This window comes from Aquarana catesbeiana, linkage group LG06, assembly GCF_042186555.1.
Source record: "Aquarana catesbeiana isolate 2022-GZ linkage group LG06, ASM4218655v1, whole genome shotgun sequence".
NCBI classification, from domain to species: Eukaryota; Metazoa; Chordata; class Amphibia; order Anura; family Ranidae; genus Aquarana; species Aquarana catesbeiana.
The window spans coordinates 319202767-319215604 of record NC_133329.1 but is presented as its reverse complement, the minus strand read 5'-3'; the positions used below and the strand labels follow the sequence as shown (position 1 = coordinate 319215604).

Genomic DNA, 12838 nt, shown 5'->3' with positions numbered 1-12838 from the left:
TGGCTTTCAAAGTAATTTCCTGGAAGGGAATGTGACATCTACATCTTAGATTCAATCTGAGATATTCCTGGCTAACGTCCTCATGTAAGAAGAAAGAAAGAAAAAGGCCATTACCGGATTATACTGAACCAAAATCAGGTGGGATACAAAGCTAATTTATATCTGGCACAGCTTCACACGGTAGCAAGACAGATATTCTGATATACTTCAATGGCTCATAGATTTAAAGCTGAACTCAAGGAATTCAGCTCCTTAAAAAAAAAAAAAAAAAAAAAAAAAAAGGAAGGTATACTATGTATTAAATTCAACAAGGTGCATGGCACCTTCTGGGATTATATCAATTTTTTACATCTGACAGGTTTATTTAACTCCCGAAAGACAGCTATCATAGTTCAGGGAGTCTGATGCTGGACTTTCTAGTCTCAGCACCAAGTATAGTCAATACACTGTTATAGGGCTGCAACTAACGATTATTTTCATAATCGATTAGTTGGCCGATTATGGTTTTGATTAATCGATTAATAACCTTTAAAAAAAAAGTGTACAATTTAGTTAATATGTAACGTTTAAAAAAAAAGGCAATTCATTCTTAAATATCTCTATACGTAGTGGTAAATATAAATAACCAACTATATGGTTAGGGAGTAAAATCTTTAATTCACTCTGAGAATAACAGACAGAAGAGATACACTGTATATACTATTAGAGGGGATATATTGTATATATTACTCAGAGATCAAATTTTTTAGACTGTTTTGCAGATTTTCAAACAAAACTGTAGTATATTATATGCTGGCTTTAACAATGAAAACAATGTCTTCCTTCAAAAAAAAAAAAAAATAATTTTAAGAACGTTCGTTCGATTTTCTAATCATTAGTGGGATCAAATCGATGTTCGTTTTCAACCACGATGACGGGAAAATTTAGAAATAATAGAAAACTTCTTGGTGAAAGGAAATTTCAGACAGCGTATGTGGTTTTCATTCAGAAATGACATTCATTTTAAAACAGAATGTTAAAAGCAAATGAAGATTTCAAACAACATTCTTTCATTCAGCGAATGTACAAAGATTTTTTGAATGAATATTCTCATCTGAAAATTGATCCGTGTGACCAGCATAAGGCTCAGTACACACCTATGCAGTTTGCTTTTGATCAGTTTCTGCAGTGCTTTTTGCTGTGCCTTTTGATTTTTGCGCACACGATTTTGCTGCAATTTGTGTTTTTGCATTTTTAATGTTTTTTTTGGCCAATTTGTTGTTGGGCAGATTACAAAAAAACACAAATTGCTGCAAAAAACGCATTACATGCTTTTCTGTAGCTTCTTCATTGAAGTATACTGAATCAAAAAAGCACAAAATTTCGCATCGAAAAAAGTCCTAGACCCTTTCCATATACGCAGCAGCTGGAAAAAGCATAGATGTGAACGTTAAATGAATTGTAGTGCGTTTCTGCAAAATGCACCAAAAAACACATAGGTGTGAACAAGGTCTAAGATGTTTAGTAACGTATAATGGGGTTAAAAAAATAAAAATAAATTTAGCCCTTTATAGTACAAAAAGAGCAAATTGCTACTGTAAGGGGTTCATTTTTTTACTGTGCAACAGTAAAAGTAATATTTACAGTAGCAATTATTTGCTCTTTTTGTACTATAAAGGGCTAATTTTAGTATCTTTAACCCCATTATGTTACTGGCCGATTGATTATGAAATTAGTAATCGATTGTTTCGGCCCTAGACTGTTGTGCTTGCTCCACCCCTCCTGCTGCCCAATTACAGAAGCCTCTGTAATATGTGAATACATTCACAAAATACAAAGGCTTCTGTGCATTGGAAGCAGATGGGAGGGGCAGGCGTACCTGCTGTGTGTGCTTCTCTCCTCTCTGAGCCATAAACTTATCAGAAGTTAATACTAGAGATAAGTCCAAGAGGTTAGATCCAACTCATAGTGTGCTTGCACTTGTTATAAAGTGGCTGAATCCCTGCAATTCAGCTTTAATAATTGAGACTCAAAACATACTGAGTACTTATTGGGAACATACATACGCTGATGTGTTTGTGGAGGGGAAGATTTGAGGGTGGCATTGTGTCAAGCTTGCACCTTTTAAAAACAATCCATTTAGTTTAAAACAGAAAGGAAAGGCAAAATGTTGGTGCATTAGAGCTGCATGATCAATCGGTAAAAGATCGCCATCTCGATTCAGAAAAAAAAGAAACATTGCATCTTTTTTTATTCATTTACAGGTCAAAGGAATAAACTTCAGTCTGCAAATGCAGTCAGTTTAAAGCAGGGGTAGGCAACCTGGGGCCCTCCAGTTGTTGCAGAACTACAAGTCCCATCATGCCTCTGGGAGTAATTGTAACTGCCAGCCTTGCAATGCCTCATGGGAAATGTAGTTCCACAACAGCTGGAGGGCTACTGGTTGCCTACCTCTGGCGGACCATCCGCCGCGGCTATACTGCGGCAGATTGGCTCCCCTGCACGAAACCACGTAGCTATACGTTGGCTCGCGGAGTCCGGATAGCAGGCGCCCGCGCCTCCGCTGCACAGCGGGGGTGCCAATGCTCGTGGCAGACGGTCGCGATGACCGCCGCCCACGAGTGATCGTGAGCAGGAGACACAAGAACAGGGACGAATGTGTGTAAACACACACTTCCCTGTTCTGAAAGGAGTGACAGATCGTGTGTTCCTAATAGCTAGGAACCACGATCCGTCACTTCCCCTAGTTAGTCCCTCCCCCTTCAGTTAGAATCACCTCCCAGGCAACACAGTGAACCCCTTCACCGCCCCCTAGTGTTAACCCCTTCACTGCGAGTGACATTTTTACAGTAATCAATGCATTTTTAATCGCACTGATCGCTGTATTAATGACAATGGTTCCAAAAATGTGTCTAAATTGTCTGATGTGTCTGCCATAATGTTGCAGTCACGATAAAAATCGCAGATCGCTGCCATTACTAGTAAAAAAAAAAATTAAAAAAAAATAAAAATGCTATAAATCTATCCGCTATTTTGTAGACGGTATAACTTTTGTGCAAACCAAGCAATATACGTTTGTTGCGATATTTTTTTTTTTCACCAAAAATATGTAGGATACATATCAGCCTAAACTATATATATATATATATATATATATATATATATCATTTGTAAAATAACTTTTCAATGTTTTGTACCATTGCTGACAGCTAAAGCGTAAACAAAAAAGTTGCGGTACAAAAAAAAAAAAAAAAAAAAAAAAAAACATTTCTTTACACATTACATTATTTTTCAATACATTTCTTTAAATGTGAAGAAAAGAGTAAACTTAAAATCAAAGCAAAGAGTACCATGTCTTATTTCATTGCCATCTTGTTTGATAACCTAATGTTCATAAATAAAAAAGTTCTTCAGAATTCTGTTCTTTATTCTAAGCAAAAAAATTGTGATTCTCATTTTATCCAGAATCATGCAGCTCTATCGTGCATATGTAATAAATAAAAAAAAAAAAATAGCTTTTCTCTCTTTTTTTTTTAATAAGTGATCATATGTTCTCAGCTGCACAAGGGGCTTAGAGAGGTGGGAGTGGGGAAATCGCAGTACACTATTCTTCCCAGTGAATGGCTGAGCAGGTGGGCTTGTCAGATGACACATACTATGATGCAAAACGCGTAGAGGCTGCTGGGAGATTTTTGGTCACATGACTACGTTACGTCTGGTGTGGACGAGAACGAGGGGTGAAGCGCAAGCCGAGTGCGGAAGAAGTCCACACGCACACTGGTAACACGCTACCGTTTACACCCATCCTTATCTGCTGGAACAGCTTAGTGCCGGCTCGAGGGCACTTTTAAATGTGAGTTTTAATGGTGATTATGTCACGATGAATCACAGATAACAAATGTTGTGAACTTGAAGGAAGGCTGCACAGCAACCCTTGAATTTATTGCACATTGCACTTTGTGAACTTGAAGGAAGGCTGCACAGTATCTCTTGAATTATTGCACATTGCACATGGACTTTTTGGACACTATATAATTTCTAATTTTAAGTGATACATTTTTGGATATATTTTGATACACGTGAATGTGGGGTTTTCCCATAGATTGGAGTATTATGAAATTTGTGACACGTTGTTCTATATACTGATATTCATGGGAATATTATGCAATATTAATTAAGGCATATGTATAGGTTTAGAAAAGTTTGAGAATACACAATGCGAAGAGGAGTGGTGTATTATAAATAGAGTAGCGCACTCAAAACACACATTTTCATTTCGTTCACTGAACGGTTTTCTTTTTTTGAATGCAGCAACTTCAAATTAAAAATTTAACGGGGAACATTATTGTTTGGTACACAAATTTTGCACCGGTGACACATATATATACATATATATATATATATATATATATATATATATATATATATATATATATATATATATATACACACACACACACACACATACATATATACATATATATATACATATATATATACATATATATATATATATATATATATATATATATATATATATATATATATATATATATATATATATATATATATCGTATTTATCGGCGTATAACACTCACTTTTTCCCCCTTAAAATCAGGGGAAAGTCGCAGGTGCGTGTTATACGCCGTTCCCGAACTGCACAACTCAAAAATCGCCGACCGCGATTTGAAAATGGCGGCGCCGGCGCCGAAATACACAGAGCCGGTCCTCGGCTCTTTCCGGCGGCTCTCGTTCATTTTCGGCTCCACTCGTAGTCCCGAGCGGAGCTATCCGAACCTACTCGGCTAGGTTCGGATAGCTCCGCTCGGGACTACGAGTGGAGCTGAAAGTGAAAGAGAGCCGCCGGAAAGAGCCGAGGACCGGCTCTGTGTATTTCGGTTGCGGCGGCGCCATTTTCAAATCGCGGTCGGCGATTTTGAAGACAGGGGATCGAAGGCTGCACTGGGGGAGGCTGCACTGGGGGAGGCTGCACTGGGGGAGGCTGCACTGACATGGCTGCACTGACATGGCTGCACTGACAAGGCTGCACTGACAAGGCTGCACTGACAAGGCTGCACTGACAAGGCTGCACTGACAAGGCTGCACTGACAAGGCTGCAATGATGGGCATTTAAATGTAAGTTTTTTTCCCTTCAACTTCCCTCCTAAAAGTTTTTTTTCCTTAAAATTCCCTCCTAAATTGGGGTGCGTGTTATACGCCGGTGCGTGTTATACGCCGATAAATACGGTATATATATATATTTTATTGTCAGAACAAGTCTAACCATTGGAGAACATGCAGGCTGTGCACCCAGCACAGCCAGAAAACTGACCACACCTGCAATGCAGATGCTTTCATGTCTGGTGTGGTCAGTTTGAAATAGGAAATCAGGGGGACTGGCAGGAACACAAGGTATTTCAAAAAAGGAAGCAATACAAACAGGATACTTTTTAAACACAAGTACATGGTACAATAGACACTTATCAAAAATATGAAATGTTGGGGTAACACATTCCTTAAAGTGGATGTAAACCGGATTCATGAAATTTGAGCTGGGCACAAATATCTGCAGTGTTTTTCTATCGCTCTCCAAAGCACCAAGTCCCGTGGCTTTCTCCTGCTCCGTTCTTCTGTTATCCGCCAGATAACTTCTGACAAGTTCTCCAACTGAGATAAAAGCAGCCTGAATTTTTTGTTGGGGAGGATGCTATAAATAGATTAGCAGAGAACTGAACTATACAACAAAAAGCTCTGAAAGTTTCTACCTACAAAAAGAGGGGGTGTGTGCCTTTTCTCCAATCAGCTGTCTTGGATGTATGCCCAGACTTCACTGCAGTGCTGAATAGGAAGAGAAAATCTCCTAACACTAGCTGAACTTTCTAAACAGTATAAAAAGATGAAGACAACAGAGATGCATGTAAAATTTATGTAGGGAGATTTGTTTCATCCCTGTGTCATCTGAGGCTGTTCATTGTGTATATGTGAAGGTTTACTTCCACTTTAAGAATTATATTTTACATCTTTGTAAATTGAACATGGCTCCATTTAAAATTATACTGCAGTGCAGTACTATAACTGTACTGCCATATACAATTGTTACTGCCAGCATGTGCAAGACAGACATAAAGAAGCAGCATTCTCAAATGGAAAATAACGTTTTTTTAAGTTTCTTACATCTCTTAAAGCTTCCTGCGCAAGCGAGCGGAATGACAAAATCACTCCAATGATGGTCATCCTTTTTAAGACGCTGTCCACAGCTACAGGCAATGATACAAAAAAAATAGGTAAGTCGAAGGTTTTAGTATATAAACACAAGCACAAAAAGGATGCGTATTTATAAATTAGTAAAATGTGACACTCAAATATTCACTGCAATTTAAACACACGCACCAGGAAGAGAATGCTCAGAGAGAGAATGAGAATGCTCAGTGAATGACACTTTTACCACTTTATGAATATGCCCATTTGTTATTTGACATTTACTGATCAAAGCCAAAACGTATTTAAAAATGAAAAAAAAGATTTGTAAATATCAAGAAAATATATCATGTAAACATCCCACATCTTTAAAAAAAAAAAAAAAAAACAAGATTTTTATTGAGCTATAACAGGATTGGATAAATAATTCAATAAAATCAGTCTACCTAATAACCATTACACCCATTCTACCCAACCACATTACTTCTTATCAAACTTACTGTATTTATTGGCGTATAACACTCACTTTTTCACCATGAAAATCGGGTGCAAATAGCGTGTGCGTGTTATACGCCAATACTTCAATTTTAGCTGCCTCTGAGGGGACAGGGAGGGTGGCGAAATGAGCACCGTCAGATTAAATACAGTGAGAATCTCCTTGTTACTAGGCAGCCTCTGTAATAGAAAGTCCCGTCTCCTGGGCCGCCATTGGACTACTATTCTGTCTATCATAGGAGATTCTCACTGTATGTAATCTGTCGGCGCTTGTCTCGCCCCCCTCCCTGTGCCCTCTAGGCTGCAGATGGGCATCGATCAGACTGCACTGATGGCAGTGGTAAGGCTGCTGCATTGATGGCAGTGGTGAGGCTGCTGCATTGATGGCAATGTCAAGGCTGCGACATTGATGGCAATGGTGAGGCTGCATTGATGTAGACTAATGAGGCTGCAGATGGGCATTGATCAGGCTGCATTGATGGCAATGGTGAGGCTGCAGATGGGCACTAACCCTTATTTTCTTCAAAGTTCCTTATTAAAAAATTTAGTTTTTTTCCTGAAACTTCCCTCTTAATGAATGAATGTGCGTGTTATACGCCTGTGCGTGTTTATATGCCGATAAATACAGTATTTAAATATAACTTGGGCAACAGATACACAAGGACTGAATAATGCTTTGTACACCAATCTATAGACCAAGGAGATGCTGAACACTTATGGGCTGTACACACGACAGGATTTTCCAACAACAAATGTTGGATGTGAGCTTGTTGTCGTAAAGTCCGGCCGTGTGTATGCTCCATATAACATTTGTTGGCGGAATTTCCGCCAACAAATGGTTGAGAACAGGTTCTCAAATTTTCCAGCAACAAGACTTGTTGTCGGAAATTCCGAGCGGGTGTACACAATTCCGACACAGAAAAGTCCACGCATACTCGGAATCAAGCAGAAGAGCCGCACTGGCTATTGAACTTCATTTTTCTCGGCTCGTCGCACGTCACCACGTTCTTGACATTCGGAATTTCTGATAACACTTGTGTGACCGTGTGTATGCAAGACAAGTTTGAGCCAACATCCTTCAGAAAAAAATCCATGGTTTTGTTGTCGGAAAATCCTATTGTGTGTACATAGCATAATAATTTCCATCTTTGGTGTTTTCGTTACTTACAAGACAGTCGCTTAAAAAGAGCTTGCATTTGTTCTGGTTTGTCAAAGCTTGTCCTCATCTGTGTTAGGACATCAACATTCTCCACCACTAGTTTCTGAAAAGATGTGTAAATTGATAAATTAGCAACAATAAAGGAAGAGAGAAAAAATTGTAATGCATTGAGACTAAAGATTTTTTCAGCTCTAGTATAAGACACTGATTGCTTCATTCAGAAAGTCAGTACCCGCATGGAGCTTGCATGCTCTCCCTGTGCCTCTGTAGGTTTCCTCCAGGCACTCCAGTTTCCTCTCACACTCCAAAGGTATGCTGGTAGATTAACTGAATCCTGTCTAAACTGGTCCCAGTATAGGTGTGCATGAATGTGAGTTAGGGACCTTAGATTGTAAGCTCCTCAAGGGCAGGGACTGATGTGAATGTACCATATATACATTATATTACCAAAAGTATAGGGACACTGGGATGACACATGATCTTTAGTGTCATCCCTGTCTTAGTCCGTAGGGTTCAATATTGAGTTGGCCCACCCTTTGCAGATATAACAGCTTCAACTCTTCTGGGAAGGCTGTCCACAAGGTTTAGGAGTGTGTCTATGGGAATGTTTGACCATTCTTCCAGAAATGCATTTGTGAGGTCAGGCAACGATGGTGGATGAGAAGGCCTGGCTCACAATCTCCATTCTAATTCATCCCAAAGGTATTCTATCGGGTTGAGGTCAGGACTCTGTGCAGGCCAGTCAATTTCCTCCACCCCAAACTCACACACCCGTGTCTTTATGGACCTTGCTTTGTGCACTGGTGCGCAGTCATGTTGGAACAGGAAAGGCCAACCCCAAACTGTTCCCACAAAGTTGGTAGCATGAAATTGCCCAAAATGTCTTGGTATGCAGACGCCTTAAGAGTTCCCTTCACTGGAACTAGGGGGCCAAGCCGAAACCCCTGAAAAACAACCCCATACCAAATGATTTGTACCAGTGCACAAAGCAAGGTCCATAGAGATATGGATGAACGAGTTTGGGGGTGGAGAAACTTGACTGGTCTGAGTCCTGACCTCAACCCAATAGAACACCTTTGGGATAAATTAGAACGCAAACTGCGAGTCAGGCTTGCTTGTCCAACCTTAGAGCCTGACCTCAGAAATGTGCTTCTGGAAGAATAATCAAACATTCCCATAGACACACTACTAAATCTTGTGGACAGCCTTCCCAGAAGAGTTGAGATGCCATTAAAGTTAATGTGCGTTTAAAAGGCAGGCGTCACAATACTTTTGGTAATATAGTGTAAGTAAAGTGCTGTGTAAATGGACAGTGCTATAAAGTACCTGTTATAAATAATAAACATAATTTTGGATACGTGGGAAGTGTGCACAGAGGCACAATAAAGGTGTTTTGAGTAACGCTGAATGCTATTTTAGTTCATGCATGCTACACAGGCTTGTTTTCAGCTTGAATCATTTGAAAGCCAACCAAAGGTGACTAAGTGGAAAGCATTTTAGATGTCAGGAGCATGCACATTAGAAAAGTTAAATTTGCATGTTCTCCTATGTGGATACCCTTCAGTTGTGTCAGTTTCCTCCTGGTGTGTATGTCACCATGGCTATGTTAAGGACTTCATGCTCTAAGCTAACTTGGAGATAAAGTATTTATGTGAAAAGAAAAAAATCATTCCCTGCAAAGCACTATGGAATTCATTGGCACTACATAAATGAATACTGAGCGTCTCTGTCAGGGACGCCACCTCTACACCACTTACAGATCTTTAAAGCTTGGTAGAAGACCAGTGTGGATCAGTACAGAGCACTATGCAGCCTAATAGTCATATGGGGCTGGGGGTAAAAGGGAACTAAGGAGAGCGTCAGAAAGATTATATGAATGTACTGAGAGATTGTAATAAATGTAGTAAGAGGCTTGCTTTAAAAAGCAAAAGGGTGCAGACCCTAAGGCCCCTTTCACACTGGGGCGGTTTGCAGGTGTTATTGCGCTAAAAATAGCGCCTGCAAACCGCCCCTAAACAGCCTCCGCTGTTTGTTCAGTGTGAAAGCCCGAGGGCTTTCACACTGAAGCGGTGCACTGGCAGAAGAAAAAATCTCCTGCAAGCCACATCTTTGGAGCGGTGAAGGAGCGGTGTACTCACCGCTCCTGCCCATTGAAATCAATGGGACAACGCGGCTATACCGCGGCTATACGAGGGGTTTTAACCCTTTTTCGGCCGCTAGCGGTGCGCTAAAAATAGCGCTGTTTTACCGCCGATGCCCCCTACCGCCCCAGTGTGAAAGGGGCCTTAAAGAAAAATTAATCTCCTTCCTCTAGTCTGCTTGTAGTACAATTGCTGTCCAAGATGTGTACTAATGAATTTAAAGAGTAGAGAACAAGGCAGAAGTCAAGCAAGTAGAAACAGTACTTTTATGTAGGAATATGCATACTCCAAATGAAAGACACACTCTCCAAAGATGGAGGCTTTTAGAAGCAGAAACAAAGATCAACTATAATATTGACAAAGGAATTGTTTAATTAAGACTGAAATGACAGCAGCTTGGCCCGTGTCTTCTGCTGAAGAATTTGCTACTACCTAGCCTTTTGTAAAGCAGACAAAAGAACATTTTACGTCTCTGGCAGCCTGCAGGACGTAATTCCAGTTGAAAACTCAAAAGGAAAGAAAAATTCAGGCAAAAAAAAAAAAAAAAAAAAAAAAAAAAAAAAAAAAAAAAAAAAAGGGATGAGCTCTTGCAGGCCTTATGATGAGAATGTTTTTTGTTTAACCACTTGCCTACAGGGCACTTACTCCCCCTTCCTGCCCAGGCCATTTTTCAGCTTTCAGCACTGTCGCACTTTGAATAACAATTGTGCGGTCGTGCTATACTGTACCCATATGAAATTTTTATCATTTTCTTCACACAATAGAGCTTTCTTTTGGTGGTATTTAATCACTGCTGGGTTTTAATAAGACCAAAAATTTTGAAAAAAACTTTTTTTTTTTTTACTTAGTTTCTGTCAGTAAATTTTGTAACTAAGTAATTTTTCTCCATCACTGATGTGCGCTGATGAGGCGGCACTGATAGGCTGAACTGGTGGGCATTGATAGTGGCACTTATGGGCACTCATATATATATATACACACACACACACACACATATATATATATATATATATATACGCCCTGGTTATACCGGGATCATGGTTGGGGTCACAACCACAATCCCAGTGTCATTTTTTTTCAGCTGAAGATTCTCTGTCAGGTAAAAGTTTTTCTGAGCAGCTGGGCAGCCGCTGTAAAACTTTTACAAAGGGCGGATCCCGCCTCCACCAATCCGACCAGCGGCATCCATCTCCGGCTTCACAGTGAGAGGAACTTGCATTGTGTGCGACGTCAGAACCGCCGACGATGTCGTCACTTCTGCTTCTGGGTCTTCGTTTCTCCGTTGCTATGGGGCCAGTGAAGGAGCTGATCAAACCTCTATCTCTGATCAGCTGCATTGGAGCCCAAAGAAGAGATCTAATAGACCCCCCCCCCCAATCTCTCCATAAAGAGTACCCGTCATTGCTATTGCCATCAAAAGGAATGTTTACATTCCTTTTGACAGCAATAAAAATGATCAAAAACATTAAAAAAAAAAAAAATTAAATAAACACTGCAAAAATAAAATAAAACAAAATAAATTTAAAAAAATGTTAAAAGCACCTCCGGCACCCTGTGCTCACACACAGTGGTGAACACACATGTCAGTCCTGCACGGATGTGTAAACAGTGATCGCAACACATATGAGGCATCACCGCGCTCATCAGTGAGAGAGCAATAATTCCAGCACCAGACCTCCTCTAACTCTAAACTGATAACCTGAAAAGGCTTTTAAAGTGTCCTCTATGGATAATGTAAATTACCGTAGTTTGTCGCCATTCCATGAGCACACGCCATTTAAAGTGTGACATGTTGGGCATCTATTTACTCAACATAATATCTTTCACATTATCCCAAAAAAAAATTGGACTGATTTTTTTTTTTAATCCATTAAAGTGTATTTTTTTCCAAAACAATTGCGTGTGAAAGATCACTGCGCAAATACCGCGTGACAAAATATTTTAATGACCACCATTTTATTTTCTAGGGTCTCTGCTCCCTTACTCTATGCCAATGTGTCTCAACTCCAGTCCTTAAGTGCCCCCCAACAGGTCATGTTCTCAGGATTTCCCTCATCAATTCACCTGTGAAAAATAATGGCAAGCCTGAAAACATGGACTGTTTGGGGTACTTAAGGACTGGAGTGGAGAAACATTGCTCTATACAAGTAAAAAAAAAAAAAAAAAAAAAAAAAAAAAGTTTGCCTTAGTTCTACTTTAAACCTTCCATAAAGTCCAATATCACAATTCAATTTAGGTCTTAACGAAGCTTCAGAATGGAACATGCTGTGGACATGAAAGTATATCACATACTTCAACAAGAAAAATAATTCTTTTAAATTGGTACCTTAAGTTCAGCCACTTGGGAGGAAATATGCCACATGAGACTTTCACTAAGGAACTTCATGCCATATGGACCCAGCAGCTCTGACAAGGCTCGCATCTCTGCAAATAGAGCACAATAGATAAAATAGTATTATAGAACCTGAAAACTGAGTAAAATGCTGCGTGTATTTAAAAAAAGACAGTAAAAGTCCCAATTTGCTTAAAAGAGAATTACAGTGTACTATCAATCCATGCATATTTTTGCTATTGCAGCAAAAATTCCCAGGCGCCTCCAGCTCCTACTTCACATTCAAACCATCTGGTCCATTAATTAAATGGATGGCCTGTATTCATGCCAGACCCCAGCCATCTACAGAAGTACAGACCAAGCCATAAGGAATGAATGGGCAGAGGGGCATACATACACAACAGCTGCTGGATGCGATCAGGAGTTTTTGGTACAATAGGCTGGGCAGTGCCAAGCAGGGGCACACAGTAAAGATCTCAGGAGCAGGGATGAAGGTACAACTGTTACTAGGTGGATGCCTTCCTGAGGGTGAGC

The 12838-nt window shown here is 39.8% G+C and overlaps 1 protein-coding gene across 4 annotated transcripts in view; it reads right to left on the bottom strand.

The window, feature by feature from the left end:
• The window catches only part of NCKAP1 (NCK associated protein 1), a 221324-nt gene that overhangs the window by 25234 nt on the left and 183252 nt on the right, over positions 1–12838 (bottom strand). For all 4 annotated transcript variants that reach the window (XM_073633731.1, XM_073633733.1, XM_073633732.1 and 1 more), the window contains 3 exons: positions 12299–12396; positions 7841–7934; positions 6154–6236 (listed from right to left, as the gene is read on the bottom strand). In XM_073633731.1, the coding sequence (XP_073489832.1) occupies positions 6154–6236; positions 7841–7934; positions 12299–12396 (275 nt within the window). The remainder of the gene's footprint in view (positions 1–6153; positions 6237–7840; positions 7935–12298; positions 12397–12838) is intronic.